This window comes from Vicia villosa, unplaced genomic scaffold (assembly GCF_029867415.1).
Source record: "Vicia villosa cultivar HV-30 ecotype Madison, WI unplaced genomic scaffold, Vvil1.0 ctg.000422F_1_1, whole genome shotgun sequence".
NCBI classification, from domain to species: Eukaryota; Viridiplantae; Streptophyta; class Magnoliopsida; order Fabales; family Fabaceae; genus Vicia; species Vicia villosa.
The window spans coordinates 829,808-843,107 of record NW_026705199.1 but is presented as its reverse complement, the minus strand read 5'-3'; the positions used below and the strand labels follow the sequence as shown (position 1 = coordinate 843,107).

Here is a 13,300-nt window from a genome sequence, read left to right as displayed (position 1 = left end):
GCACATTGAACAGACTGCGCTCCAAGCTTATGCCTTTCAAATGGAGGTAAGTGGACAAAACAAACACACCCAAAAGTATGCAAATCACTATAATTAGGCTGAATTTTAAAAAGGCGAAAGAATGGAGAATCAAAATCAATAACCGTAGAAGGAAGACGATTGATCAAGAATACGGCTGTGGAAAGAGCCTCTACCCAAAATCGGGATGGCACAGAAGCTTGAAGAAGTAAGGTGCGCGTTACATCAAGTAAATGGCGATTCTTTCGCTCTGCCATCCCGTTTTGTTGAGGGGTATTGGGACAAGACCGTTGAGACAATATCCCTTTTTGTTGAAGGTATTCCTGAAATTCATGAGACATATACTCACCTCCTGAGTCAGAGCGGAAAATTTTAACACTTGCTTGAAATTGATTTTCAACATATGTCAAAAACTTCTGAAACATAGAAAACACTTCAGACTTATATCTAAGAAAGTATATCCAAGTAAAACGGCTGTAATCATCAATAAATGTGACAAAATATTTATAGTGAGCATGAGATGCTGCAGGAGACATTCCCCACACATCACTGTGAATCATCTCAAAACAAGTAGAAGCACGATGAGCACCTGACGGAAAAGGAAGTGTTTTACTTTTAGCCAATTTGCAAACAGAACAAGAAATAGAAGCAGTACAAGCATGTTTATTTCCCAACAAACCAGTTTTAAATAAATGAGACAAAACAACAGAATTAGGATGGCCCAATTTTCTATGCCAATCCTCATAAGAGTTCAAAACAACATTACACGCAAAAGATAAATGACTCGAACTAAACTGGAGCGGAAACAGTCTTCCCACTTTAGGCCCCTTCGCGATCACCTTCCCCGACACCTGCTCCTGCACAAGACAACCATCATGAGAAAAATTAACATTACAATTGTTATCCACCAATTGACCAACCGACAATAAGTTGGAAGCAAGTCCGGGTGATACGAGCACGTCACGAAAGTTAGAGTTTATGTCACCAACATCACTGATAGAAAGTTTACTACCATCAGCAATTTGAATTTGTCGATGACCATTATAGGAATGTAAATTTTGCAAGTATTCAGAGGAACCCGTCATGTGATTGGATGCACCCGAATCAAGAAACCATGGTTGAGATGCATTAGAAGACTTACCCTGAATTCCCAAGGCTGAAAGAGCAGAAAGTACCATTTGTTGAATCACTTCGGGTTGTAGAACACCACCAGTAGATGTATCAGTATGGAGAGGACCAACTGTAGAGTTGGTAGTGGCATGGAATGCTTGAGCTGAACGTTGTGTTGGTCGGGGAGGACGTGTGGGACAATCAGAGATGATATGACCCTGTTGTTTGCAATAGTTGCAAAACTTCTTACTGCAACTGCGAGCCAAATGTCCAAATTGTTTGCAAGAAAAACATTTGACTTGTTGCATATCACGACTCTTTCCTCTACTTTGAGCAGCATATGCAATTGCTATAGGTTCGGAATTGACAGCATCATGAGACATGGTTCCTTGAGTAAGTAGACGTTGTTCCTCCCTAAGAAGTTCACCGACACAAGTATCCAAAGAAGGAACATGATTCCTATTGAGCAAAGCACCTCTGACAACTTCAAATTCTGGACGAAGTTTCATAAGAAATTGATCTCGGCTACTAGTGTTGTAGACCTCCTGGACATCCGCAAGGGAACTCTTGGGAACATTAACATGTATAATCGCAGAGTGTTCGGTCCACAAATTCAAAAAACCAGAATAATATTCTTGAACTGACAGATTACCTTGTTGGTAATTGGCTATCTCTAGCTCCAACTGAAAACGTTTGGCTGCATTGTCCTGATTGTAAATACGCTTTAAATAGTTCCACATCTCTTGAGCAGTGGAAAAAGATCGCAAATTATTAATCATCTGAGGATCAATAGTACCAAGAATCCAAGTGATAATTTGAGCATCTTTGGTTTCCCATGCATCTAAATCGGTTGTCTCTAACGGTGCCATAGAGATATCATCCAAGTGACTCCATAATCCCTTCCCTTTAACATACATTCTGAATTGAAATTCTCAAGCTGAATAATTTTTGCCGGTAAAACGAACACAAAAATTATCTCTTTCCTTTTCCGAAGCCATGGTAGCAATTGTCAAATAACAAAGATGCTGGAAAAAGATACTACACGTTGCAAGTATAAGCAAATATATATATATATATATATATATATATATATATATATATATATATATATATATATATATATATATATATATATGTTTCACTTGAAACCAATTAATAAAGCCTAACAAATATGTGTCGTTGGAACTTGTTTACAAGAGAAAGAAAAGATGCCCTAGATGAATACAGTACTGCTGCCTTTCTTGATTGTCAATTTTTTTTTTTCTTTCTTATCAACGTGAAAAGAAAAAAAAGAAAAACTGGAATAAAATACTTGCCGACACCTACGAGAGCACGGCCAAATCAAACACAATTTGCGAATAAGGAGCAACACCGAAATTGCAACTTGTGAGCACGACCATGAACTGATTCGAAGAACGATTGTAAGTACCAAAGATCACAATCGCAAGCTTGGAAGAAATTATCGAGAACCGAGATCTGCCGAGATGATTTCAAGAACGACCCAGTGGAGTGTCGCTGAATAAAGCCAAGATTAACCTAAAATTCACAGGTTTGATCGAAAACCTTCTGATACCATGTCAATAATTCTTGGCTTGATGCCTTTCTCATTATTATTTCTGGTATATATAGAGGTTACAGGGTTATACAAGTAATTACACAATTAATTACATTTAATGAGAACAAATCAATATTTGTTTCCCTTATTCTAGGAACAAACAATTAATCTATAAGTAAACTAATTCCTATTGGCAGATTCATGTTAAGGTTTTAAAAGTATTCTGAAGGGTATTCGCCGGATAACCTTTTTGCTTCTACTTTGTTTAAATTGGTAGGGTGAATCGAACTTAAAACTTAATGTAAACACACGCTTTAAAATTTATTTTGTGCAGCTTTCATCATATCATTTTCATCTTTTTCTTGTTCATGTTTTGCATTAGGCACTCAACACAAGATCTAACAGATCTCTAAGGGTGGAGATCTTTGGGAGGCGTGTGATTGTCGTCTCCGCCTCTAGAACCAAGAGGGGGAGATTGGTGAGACTTGGAGGGGTGATGTTCTAGCTATTCGAGAGCCACGCGGTGTTGCAAGATGGCGTCATTGAGGATTTTTTAAGGTGTGGCTATCATGTTGTACTACTTCTCGCTGTTTGTGACCTCTATAGGAGTATGAGTCTATTTGTCTATTTTTTTCTCCTCATAGGAACCTTTCAGCTTGGAGATATGCATTTTTTTGTCGTTGCACCAAATTGTAGATGTTAGTGATCGATTCTTCGCTCCTTGCATTTTAAGGTTAGTCTGATGCAACTGCTAAGAAGGCTAAAAGGGCGGAAAAATCAGGAAAGCGCTTTGATTGATAGGTGGAGAAGTTGGAGGACATAAGATAGTCGGAGAGGTTACTAGGACTGTACAGGCTCCACCCACAAGATAAGATGAAACTTCTAGCGTGGGAGCGAGGACTGGTGCGGTGACTTCCTCTGCAAAGACATTGCAATGAAAGGATATTCGAGCTGATTTATAAGCTACCATTGTCGGTGAAAAGAGTTGGAAGACGGTCCCCACATATCACCTCAATATTGTGGTGCAAAACAGAAGATTGATGACATCTGAGTATGAGCTCTTCTGATGCGGTGGTGTTGATCTTCGGTATGATAGAGCAGGGGTGTGTTTGCAAGGTTCACACTCTAACATCCAAGTCAATAAAGTCAGAGAAGTGTAACTTGCAAGAATGAATGGAAAACTACCTGTTATGGCGCGTGAACGAGCTTATATAGGATGAACTGTTAAAACCACTCTCAATTATACAGACGCAGAATATGAGAGACTGTCTAATTGAATCTGATAGCTGAAGATGGATAACTGATTTGAATTATGTATGAGGTCCTCTAGCGAAGGTCTACCACGTGTTCACCGCCCTTCATGCAAGTGTATTCTAGATGGGGTTTTTGGTGTTGGACCTTGTGTGCCATTTGGCCAACCCATAACTCTTTTCAATAAAGAAACAATTTAAGTTTTTTTCCTTTTAAATATTGTTTAGTGTGTCATTCAGCATTATAGTTGGAAAGTTACCTTTCTGACCCGGACAAACTTTTTCTTAAACATTATTTAGTCTGTCATTCATCTTTATAAGTTGGCACGTTAGCTTTTTCATGCCAAACCAACCTCAGTTCTGTTATAAAAATAATAAATCAAATAAAAATAAAGGGACCACTTGCAATTAAATAAAAGCATATACTTAATTTGTCAAATCCTTAAGATAAGATTTGCAGTTTTTATAATTAGTGAAATTCAGTATGAAAAGTGAAGATCACATGCTGTTTTCTTGAAAGAAAGACAGATGTTGATGATCTATGTAAAAGAACAACAACTAGCTTTTTATATTAACAATATAATGGAACATATTTGTACACATTTAGAACCTCTGCAACTTCAAAAAATAATTGATGAAGCAGTAGGGATAAACAATTTGACTATTTCTACTTTTCTCTCTGAGATCGATAGATAGCCTGTTGGAGATATCTTAAAGCTTTTCGGTAATTAAAAAAACCCATAAACCAGAAGTCAAAACCATCCACGGTAACTATTTCTATGTACTTTTCCGAAGGTTTCTTCACATTTTGACTTTGGTTGACATGTTCTATCTTTTCATGTGGAATAGAGACCTGAAATAGTATATACACATTAAGGTTAAGGCCGAAGACAGATAAAAAAAATTGCGAGCATTGACATAGAAATTACAAAAAAAGTAAGAAAATTCACCTTATAAGGAACTCTAATAAATTCTCCTTTTGGAGAAGTGATCTTGATGGATTTCTCACTGCAAAAAGCAACTTTGTGAGTGGATATGAAGAGTAGGCCAGCTATAGGACCTGAGGTGGTTGATAAGTAGCACTGTGAGGCTTTCAACAACTTCTCTCCATCTTTAACACTAAAAAGTTGCATAAACACTTTCTCTACTCCTCCAACTTGAAGAATTCTCGCTCCCAACCTCAATTTCCCTTTTATAGTATCTGTCATCTTAGTTAGAACTGAATTTAATTTACCTGAAAAATATAAAAATGACCATGATCAATAAAATTAAATATGATGTAAGTATTTGATTGATGAAATACATACTTGGTAATGTAGATGTGTCTTACCCTTCTTTGACTTTGTGATAGACTTGCAGTATTTGCCAGAAGAATCAGGCAAGTATCTCTTTGAGGACTTCCCAACCGGATAAGTTGAGCTCATAGAGATTCCATTAAGTAGGTCATGAAGAAATGAAGTATTCATTTTAGTGTTTATCTTTTTCTTGGCTTTGAGGATTTTGTTTCTAGCTTGTAAAAAAAATTGAAGAGGTCTAGGAATCTGGTTGATGAATGATTGTATTGTAAATGAGTATATATATGATTAAAAGGAAACAAGGTGAGGGTTGAGCTTTTTTGGAGGATGAGTCAGCTAGGGATCATCATGAAGACTAAAAGAAAAAAAGCAATTCAAAAGTTGAAGATTGCATGTCTAGTTGTCTACAGGAAACAAATAATAATAGTTTTGTTTGATTGGTCAATACCACGTGGCTATGATAAAACATATGCTAATAAAAGGGAGTGATTAAAGCTTTCTGAGCTGGAATGAAGCCTTTCTGATGCAATACATTCATGTACTAGGGATAGAGAAATTGGATATTTAGGTGAAAAGAAAATAGTCAAATCACTCCCACAGAAAAATAAACATTTGCATAATAAGTAATTGAGCCTAATAACTTTTCAGTAATTGGGTAGCAATGCTTATAAAAAGAATGCCAGTTGCCAGTCTTAACTTTGTGATGACACCCTTCTTTAACTTCTCTTTTGATAAGGCCACATGTATAATTATACTATATTCTTCAACCATAAGATGGTCATAGAGCACTATGCATATCCATCTGGCTGTCATTGTTTGCAAACAGCATACTGCTCAACTTAGTTTTCACTGCTACAAAAATTTCACATGAGATTTCAAGATTTTATTCACTATATAATCAGTTGAAGTACAAAATTGACTTATAACTAAACACAAGTAAAGGCTGAATAGAGTAGACAGCACACATGAGACTGATATGTTTAGATTTGTTTAGACATCATAACCACTTTAATGTTACTTATTTTGGGATGACCTTAATTTGAAGAAATTGGGAGGACCACAAACATTGTATTTTAAGATAATTGACTATTGTATTTTAGAGCCTTGCATTTCTAGTTCTACCAGATAAAGTGAGCTTACTGGATAAGGTTATGGAACATAACATTGTGTTGGTAGAAACTAGAAATGGATTGGTAACTGAAATCTGGCCTCCGGTCGGCTACTGACATATTATGCTGACAGCTGACCTATGTAGCATTGACATTTCGTATCGAAGGCATATTATACATTTCAATTACTTTTATTTGCTTAAAGTATTGTATCGGTATTTGTGTAAGTGCTTAGTTGCACCTGCCTTTCAAGTTTAAGGGAAAAAGGAGATTGGCAAATCATTACCACATCATCCTAAGTGATGGTGGTGCATGATGCCAACAATTTGTTTACTCATACAAGATATTTCTTAACTTTTTTTGCTACCTTCAAGAAAAATTAGAAAAGTTACCATATCAGAAAGTTAGAATGCCACAAAGTTAGAATGCCACAAAAGTTAGAATGCCACTACTCGGATATTTTTGTACCATCTTTTTAAGAAAGAAGCTAAACACACCATGATGTCAAAATATTATCTTGAATAAAAAGCACTTCAAGTTGGCATGCCAGGAGTGTCTTTATTACATCAACAAAGATCATGGTTGAGTCATCCCACAAGATTCACTTCCAAATCTCAATGCCTTTAAGTCATACATTCCTTAGAATACAAGGGATAGATCAAACGAAGTTAACATAGCTTCGTTAGCAATCTAGTAGACAATTCCTCTTTCGACAAAACACATACCTTATTCATGAGATAGATGTAGGAACTCCAACTCAATAAGTTTTTCCTATAAAATAACAAGTCAAAACACCGCATCTAAAAGCCTAAAAAGACTCATGAGTGGTTGAGAAAACTACGCAAACGAAGGTTCCAATAGGATTAGATAGCTGGCAAATAGTTAAACAAAATCAAAAGTATAACATAGTATGACACAAGTGGTGGATACTTAATCTTTTAACTATTAGTCCAGTATCAATCCCTGACATGCATATGTAAAAGCAGTAGCACATTTGCTTAACCAAAAAAGGAAGAATAAAAAGCGTAGGCCAAACCTGGGTGACTGGCATGGCCACTTTCTGTTGCTGTTCCTGCAAGTAAGGGAACGCGCTTTGTGTTGTTTATTTATTTTTGAATAATAACAGACTTAGCTTAATATGAAGAAATTGAGAGGACATTAAGAGATGGCACACATGTTTCTGAAAAGGGAATTACCACAACATTTCCATGTGCATCCATGTCATTCCAAATGGACCTGCATGAACATGATTCTTGCATTTCTTGTTTCTACATTAATAAAAAACTACAGCAATTGTATATTATCATTCAGATTTTGCCGAGTTTGACTGTATTTGGAAAAAGGACAAGTGAAAAAAGAACATCAGCAACCCAATTTAGTAGCTCCTTTCCAACATATGCTGTGATCTGATATCATCCATTACAAGATGAAATCCCTCATTTGAGTAAATAACTAAAAAATAAGAAAAATAATTTTATTAATAATTTAAATAGGTAATGAAATCAGTAGCATTGCAGTTATATTATATATAAGTTATATAGAATGAAAATGAAATTAGATATAAGTCAGTTACATATCGTAGTTAAAACAGTGCAGTTCTCCAAAGAGTTGGCCGACAACATGTCATATGCATACCATGGAATCTTTCTCCTCAAGATATATAACCCTTTCTCTAAGCCTCTAAAAATAAACTCTTTTAAGTTTTTTTTTACAAAAAAACTAACTTATATCTTTCTTCTTTACCATCTCTTTCTTAAAGCAAACAAACAATCTATGTCCTATGATGTCAAAATATTATCTTGAATAAAGTCCTTCAATTGTCATGTCAGCAGTGTCTTTATTACATCACCAACATCATGGTTGAGTCATCCCACTAAAGGCTCAAGATTCACTTCCTACTTTTCATCCCTTTAAATACCACCACCTTACAATACTAAGGGACTGATCTAACCAAGTGGCCATAGCTTCCTTAACATTCTACCAACAAAACACAAACCTTATTCATCATTCAACATGCAGACATCACTTCTTCACGAGCTAGTTGTTCCAATCATACATGACCAATTTCAAAAGTCGGATAACAGATACTTACTTGATTCTGCCTCTCATCCATGTCAATATCCATCTAAACATCAAAGCAAATGTAAGACTTTCTTTCCCTTTACAGAGTACAGATAGATGAATCACGATTATCTATCCTAATTTCATTAAGTATTAACGATTTTACTAATATACAGTGCTTCAATGTTTCAGGTTGAGCAAGTTCTAACCAAAAAAAGCGCAACAGGAAGGCAAATAGTAATTCTGAAACTTCAGCGAGACTTGGGACAAACATATCTGAAACTATTAAAAGGAAGTTGAGCTTAGGAGCAAGAATTCTTCAAGTGGGTGGAGTGGAGAAAATGTTCATGAAATATTTTAGTGTGATCAAGGGGGAGAGGCTGTTGAAAGTTTGCCATTGTTATCTGTCTACCACATCTGGCCCTCTAGCTGGTCTCCTCTTCAGCTCCACTGAAAAGGTTGCCTTTTGCAGTGACAGATCAATAAAAGTCTTTAATCAGAAAGGTCAAATGTGTAGGATTCACTATAAGGTCAAATGTGTGTGCAAGCTCAAACGCTCATTATACGGCTTGAAACAAGCGCCTCAAGCATGGTATGAAAAATTTCGCTCCACTCTACTTGGGTTCTCCTTTACTCAGAGTCAGTATGATTCCTCTCTATTTATTCCTAGAACATCTACTGGAATTGTCTTACTTCTTCTGTATGTTGATGATATGGTTATTACTGGTTCTGATCATGCTTCCATTCAAAGCCTTAAACAACAGTTACAAGCATCATTTCATATGAAAGATCTTGATAATTTGCATTATTTTCTTGGTCTGGAGGTTCATTCTACATCCAAGGGCATCTTCCTCCATCAACACAAATATGCCACAAATTTAATTTCTATGGCTGGTCTCCAATAGGCTAATCCAGTGGATACTCCTCTTGAGGTTAATGTTAAATATCATCATGATGATGGTGATCTCTTGCTTGATCCTTTATTGTATCGTCAACTTGTGGGTAGCCTGGATTACTTGACTATTACTCGCCCTGGCATATCTTTTGCTGTTCAACAAGTAAGTCAATTCATGCACTCTCCTCGCCATCTTCACTTGGCAGCAGTTCGTCGCATAATTCGCTACTTGAAGGGAAGCTCTCACCGTGGTTTATTCTTTCCCACTGGAATTGCTCGAAAATTGAGTGCTTATATTGATGCTGATTGGGCAGTGTGTCCTGATACTCGGCGATCCATCACAGGCTGGTGCATGTTTCTTGGCTCTTCGTTGATCTCATGGAATAGTAAGAAACAAGCGAGAGTCTCTAAATCTTCTACTGAATCTGAGTATCGTGCCATGTCTGCTGCTTGTTCTAAAATAATTTGGCTACATGGTCTTCTGACTGAACTTGTATTTCCTCAAATAGAGCCAACCTCACTTTATGCTGACAATACAAGTGCCATCCAGATTGTTGCGAGTCCTGTTTTTCACGAACGCACCAAACATATCGAAGTTGATTGTCATTCAATCCGTGACGCGTATGATGACCGACTAATATCACTTCCTCATGTCAGTACTCAGCTGCAAGTTGCAGATATTCTTACCAAGGCTGTTCCGCGTCCACGTCATCAGTTTCTTGTTAGCAAATTGATGCTCATTGAACGGCCGCATCAATTTGAGGGGGGATGTGAATAAGGATTTGTTATTAAAATAAGGGTTGGTTCCTAGAATAAGGAAAACAAATCATAAATTGATTTGTTTTGATTAAATGTAATTATTTAGTTTAATTACCTGTATAGCTCTGTAATCTCTATATATAAGAAATAACAATGAGAAAGGCATGAAGCCAAAAATTCTTGACATTCACTATAGGCATGAAGTACAAAATTGAATTATAACTAAACATATAAACACAAGTAAAGGCTGAATAGAGTAGACAGCACACATGAGACTGATATATGTTAAAGCAGTAGCACATTTGGTTAACCAAAAAAGGGAAATAAAAGCGTAGGCTGAAACCGTGTGACTGACATGGCCTCTTTCTGTTTCCCTTCCCACAAGTAGGGAACATACTTTTAGTTGTTTAATTTATTTTGGAATAATAACAGACTCAGCTTAATATGAAGAAGTTGAGAGGACATTAATGTCAATGAGGATATTTGTCATTTATGGTTGTTTCCTATTTTATGTTTCCTATTTGAATGTATAGCATTAGACTTCCTAATTTAGGTTGTATAACTTAGGAAATAGAGTTAATTAGTCATTATTACTTGTAAATGTAATTGTATTATATATAGAAGAGAATAGAAACAGAGAAGGCATCAAGCCAATTACATTTGACATGGTATCACGAGTCTAATTCTGGTTTTGTAGATTGGTAATCTTGGTTTTCTAGTTCGTGTTGTGCTGTTGTAGCGCATTGAGGGTCTGTTTCTTGCTGTAGCTCATTTTTTTCTTGCTGTTCAGTGTCTGCAACGTTGCTGTTTTATAATTGTTCTACTTCTGCGACGTTGCTGTTTTTTTTCTCTGTGCTATCTTGTTTTTTGGTCCGATTGTTTTGCTCATCATGGCTTCAGAAAAGACTTTCGACAACTTCTGTGTCCGCTTTACGGGCAAAAATTATGGAGCTTGGGAGTTTCAGTTTCAAATGTTTGTGAAAGGGAAAGGCCTTTGGGACAACCATGTGCATACGTCTACTGCTCCGACAGACAAAACAGAATTGGCGGCATGGCAAACAAAGGACGCCCAAGTTATAACTTGGATTCTGGCTTCTGTTGAATCTCACATGATCAACAACCTACGTGCTTTTTCTACTGCTAAAGATATGTGGGACTATCTGAAGCGTATTTACAATCAGGACAACGTTGCCAAACGGTTCCAATTGGAGCTCGACATTGCTAACTATCGTCAGGGAAATCTCTCTATCCAGGACTATTACTCCGGGTTCCTTACTCTTTGGGCGGATCATTCAACTATCTTACACGCCGATGTTTCTAAAGATTCACTCACTGCTGTCCAAAAAGTTTATCAGATTAGCCAACGGGATCAATTTCTCATGAAGCTTCGACCTGAATTTGAAGCTGTACGTGCAGCTTTGCTGAATAGGAATCCAGCCCCTTCCTTGGATATTTGTCTTGCGGAATTACTTCGAGAAGAGCAGCGTCTTCTGACCTTATCCCGTGATGACTTTGCTGCTGATCCTGTCTCTGTTGCCTACACTGCCCAAAGTAAAGGCACATGACGTGATATGCGACAAATTCAATGCTTTTCTTGCAAGCAATTTGGTCATCTCGCTCGGAATTGCAGTAAGAAATTTTGCAACTATTGTAAGCAACATGGTCACATCATCGCAGATTGCCCAACTAGATCACCGCGGAAGCCATTGCATGCCTTACATGCAACTACAACTTCTATGGACCAAACTTCTGCTCCTACAACTTCTAATACTGCTTCCTTGACTCCAGAAGCCGTACAACAAATGGTACTTGCAGCCCTTTCTGCCTTAGGTCTTCATGGTAAGTTTAAAACTGCATCTCAACCTTGGCTTGTTGATTCTGGGGCCTCTAACCACATGACTGGTTCCCCTGAAAAATTACACAATGTTCATACTTATCATGGCACCCAAAATATTCAAATTGCCGATGGTAATACTCTTCCTATTTCTGTTGTTGGAGAAATTAATTCCTCTTTTCGAGATGTGTTTGTTTCCCCTGGGCTTGTTTCAAATTTGATTTCAGTTGGACAATTGGTCGATAACAATTGTAATGTTAATTTCTCTCGTGATGGTTGTTCTGTGCAGGATCAGGCGTCGGGGAAGGTGATCGCGAGGGGGCCTAAAGTGGGCAGACTATTTCCTCTCCAGTTTTCTTTGTCTAATATTTTGTCTTTTGCTTGTAATGGTGTCCCGAATAAGTATGAGGACTGGCATAAAAAATTAGGTCATCCAAACTCAGTTGTTTTGGCTCATTTATTGAAAAATGGATTGTTGAGTAATAAAATTGTTATTCCTAATTCTGTATTTGATTGTTCTGTGTGCAAACTTGCTAAAAGCAAGACTCTTCCGTTTCCCTCTATAGCTCATCGTGCCAATAAATGTTTCGATCTTATTCATAGTGATGTTTGGGGTATGTCACCAGTTTTGTCTCATGCAAAGTATAAATACTTTGTCACTTTTATTGATGACTATAGCCGGTTTACATGGATCTATTTTCTTCGCTCTAAATCTGATGTCTTTTGTATGTTTAAAAAGTTTTTGGCATATATAGAGACTCAGTTTAATACAGGTATATCAAGGTGTTGCGTACTGATTCTGGTGGGGAATATATTTCTCACAACTTTCAAGAGTACTTGCAGCAAAAGGGGATTCTTTCACAACGTTCTTGTCCATATACGCCTCAGCAAAATGGCGTTGCAGAACGCAAAAATAGGCACTTGCTTGATGTTACCCGAACATTACTCCTTCAAGCCTCTGTTCCTTCTCAATTCTGGGTTGAAGCCTTGTCCACGGCTGTATACTTGATCAACCGCCTCCCATCTTAGGTTTTGGCTTTCGATTGTCCTTTCTTTCGTCTCTATAACACTCAGCCAAGTTATGATGATCTTCACACTTTTGGGTGTGTCTGCTTTGTGCACTTGCCACCTCTAGAGCGTCATAAACTCGGCGCTCAATCTGTGCAGCGTGCCTTTATGGGTTATTCTCCTACTCAAAAGGGGTTTTTGTGTTATGATGCCATTGCTCAACGCATGCGCATTTCTAGAAATGTCATTTTTTTTATTATCAATATTATTTTCCAAATTTTCCTTCTGCCTCTAACAATTTTGTTCCTCTTCATATCTTTGCTAATGTTCCTCGCCCTATAGAACGTTTTAAACCTGGACAGGTATATACCAGACGACCTCCTGCTTTGCCCTCTCTCGAAGCTGA

The 13,300-nt window shown here is 37.2% G+C and overlaps 2 protein-coding genes and 1 pseudogene across 2 annotated transcripts; 2 read left to right on the top strand and 1 right to left on the bottom strand.

The window, feature by feature from the left end:
* Window positions 1–4,378: 4,378 nt before the first annotated feature.
* On the bottom strand, window positions 4,379–5,742 carry LOC131628098 (GEM-like protein 4). The gene is made up of 3 exons (XM_058898963.1): window positions 5,264–5,742; window positions 4,884–5,167; window positions 4,379–4,786 (listed from the first exon to the last, which is right to left on the bottom strand). Exons 1-3 carry the CDS (start codon window positions 5,397–5,399, stop codon window positions 4,601–4,603), a joined length of 606 nt encoding a protein of 201 aa, XP_058754946.1. The 5' UTR covers window positions 5,400–5,742; the 3' UTR covers window positions 4,379–4,600.
* Window positions 5,743–8,227: 2,485 nt separating this feature from the next.
* Window positions 8,228–10,094, top strand: LOC131628056 (GEM-like protein 4; annotated as a pseudogene).
* Window positions 10,095–10,942: 848 nt separating this feature from the next.
* On the top strand, window positions 10,943–11,617 carry LOC131628086 (uncharacterized). Its single transcript, XM_058898944.1, has one exon. The coding sequence runs from the start codon at window positions 10,943–10,945 to the stop codon at window positions 11,615–11,617; it is 675 nt and encodes a 224-aa protein (XP_058754927.1).
* The last annotated feature ends 1,683 nt before the right edge of the window (window positions 11,618–13,300 follow it).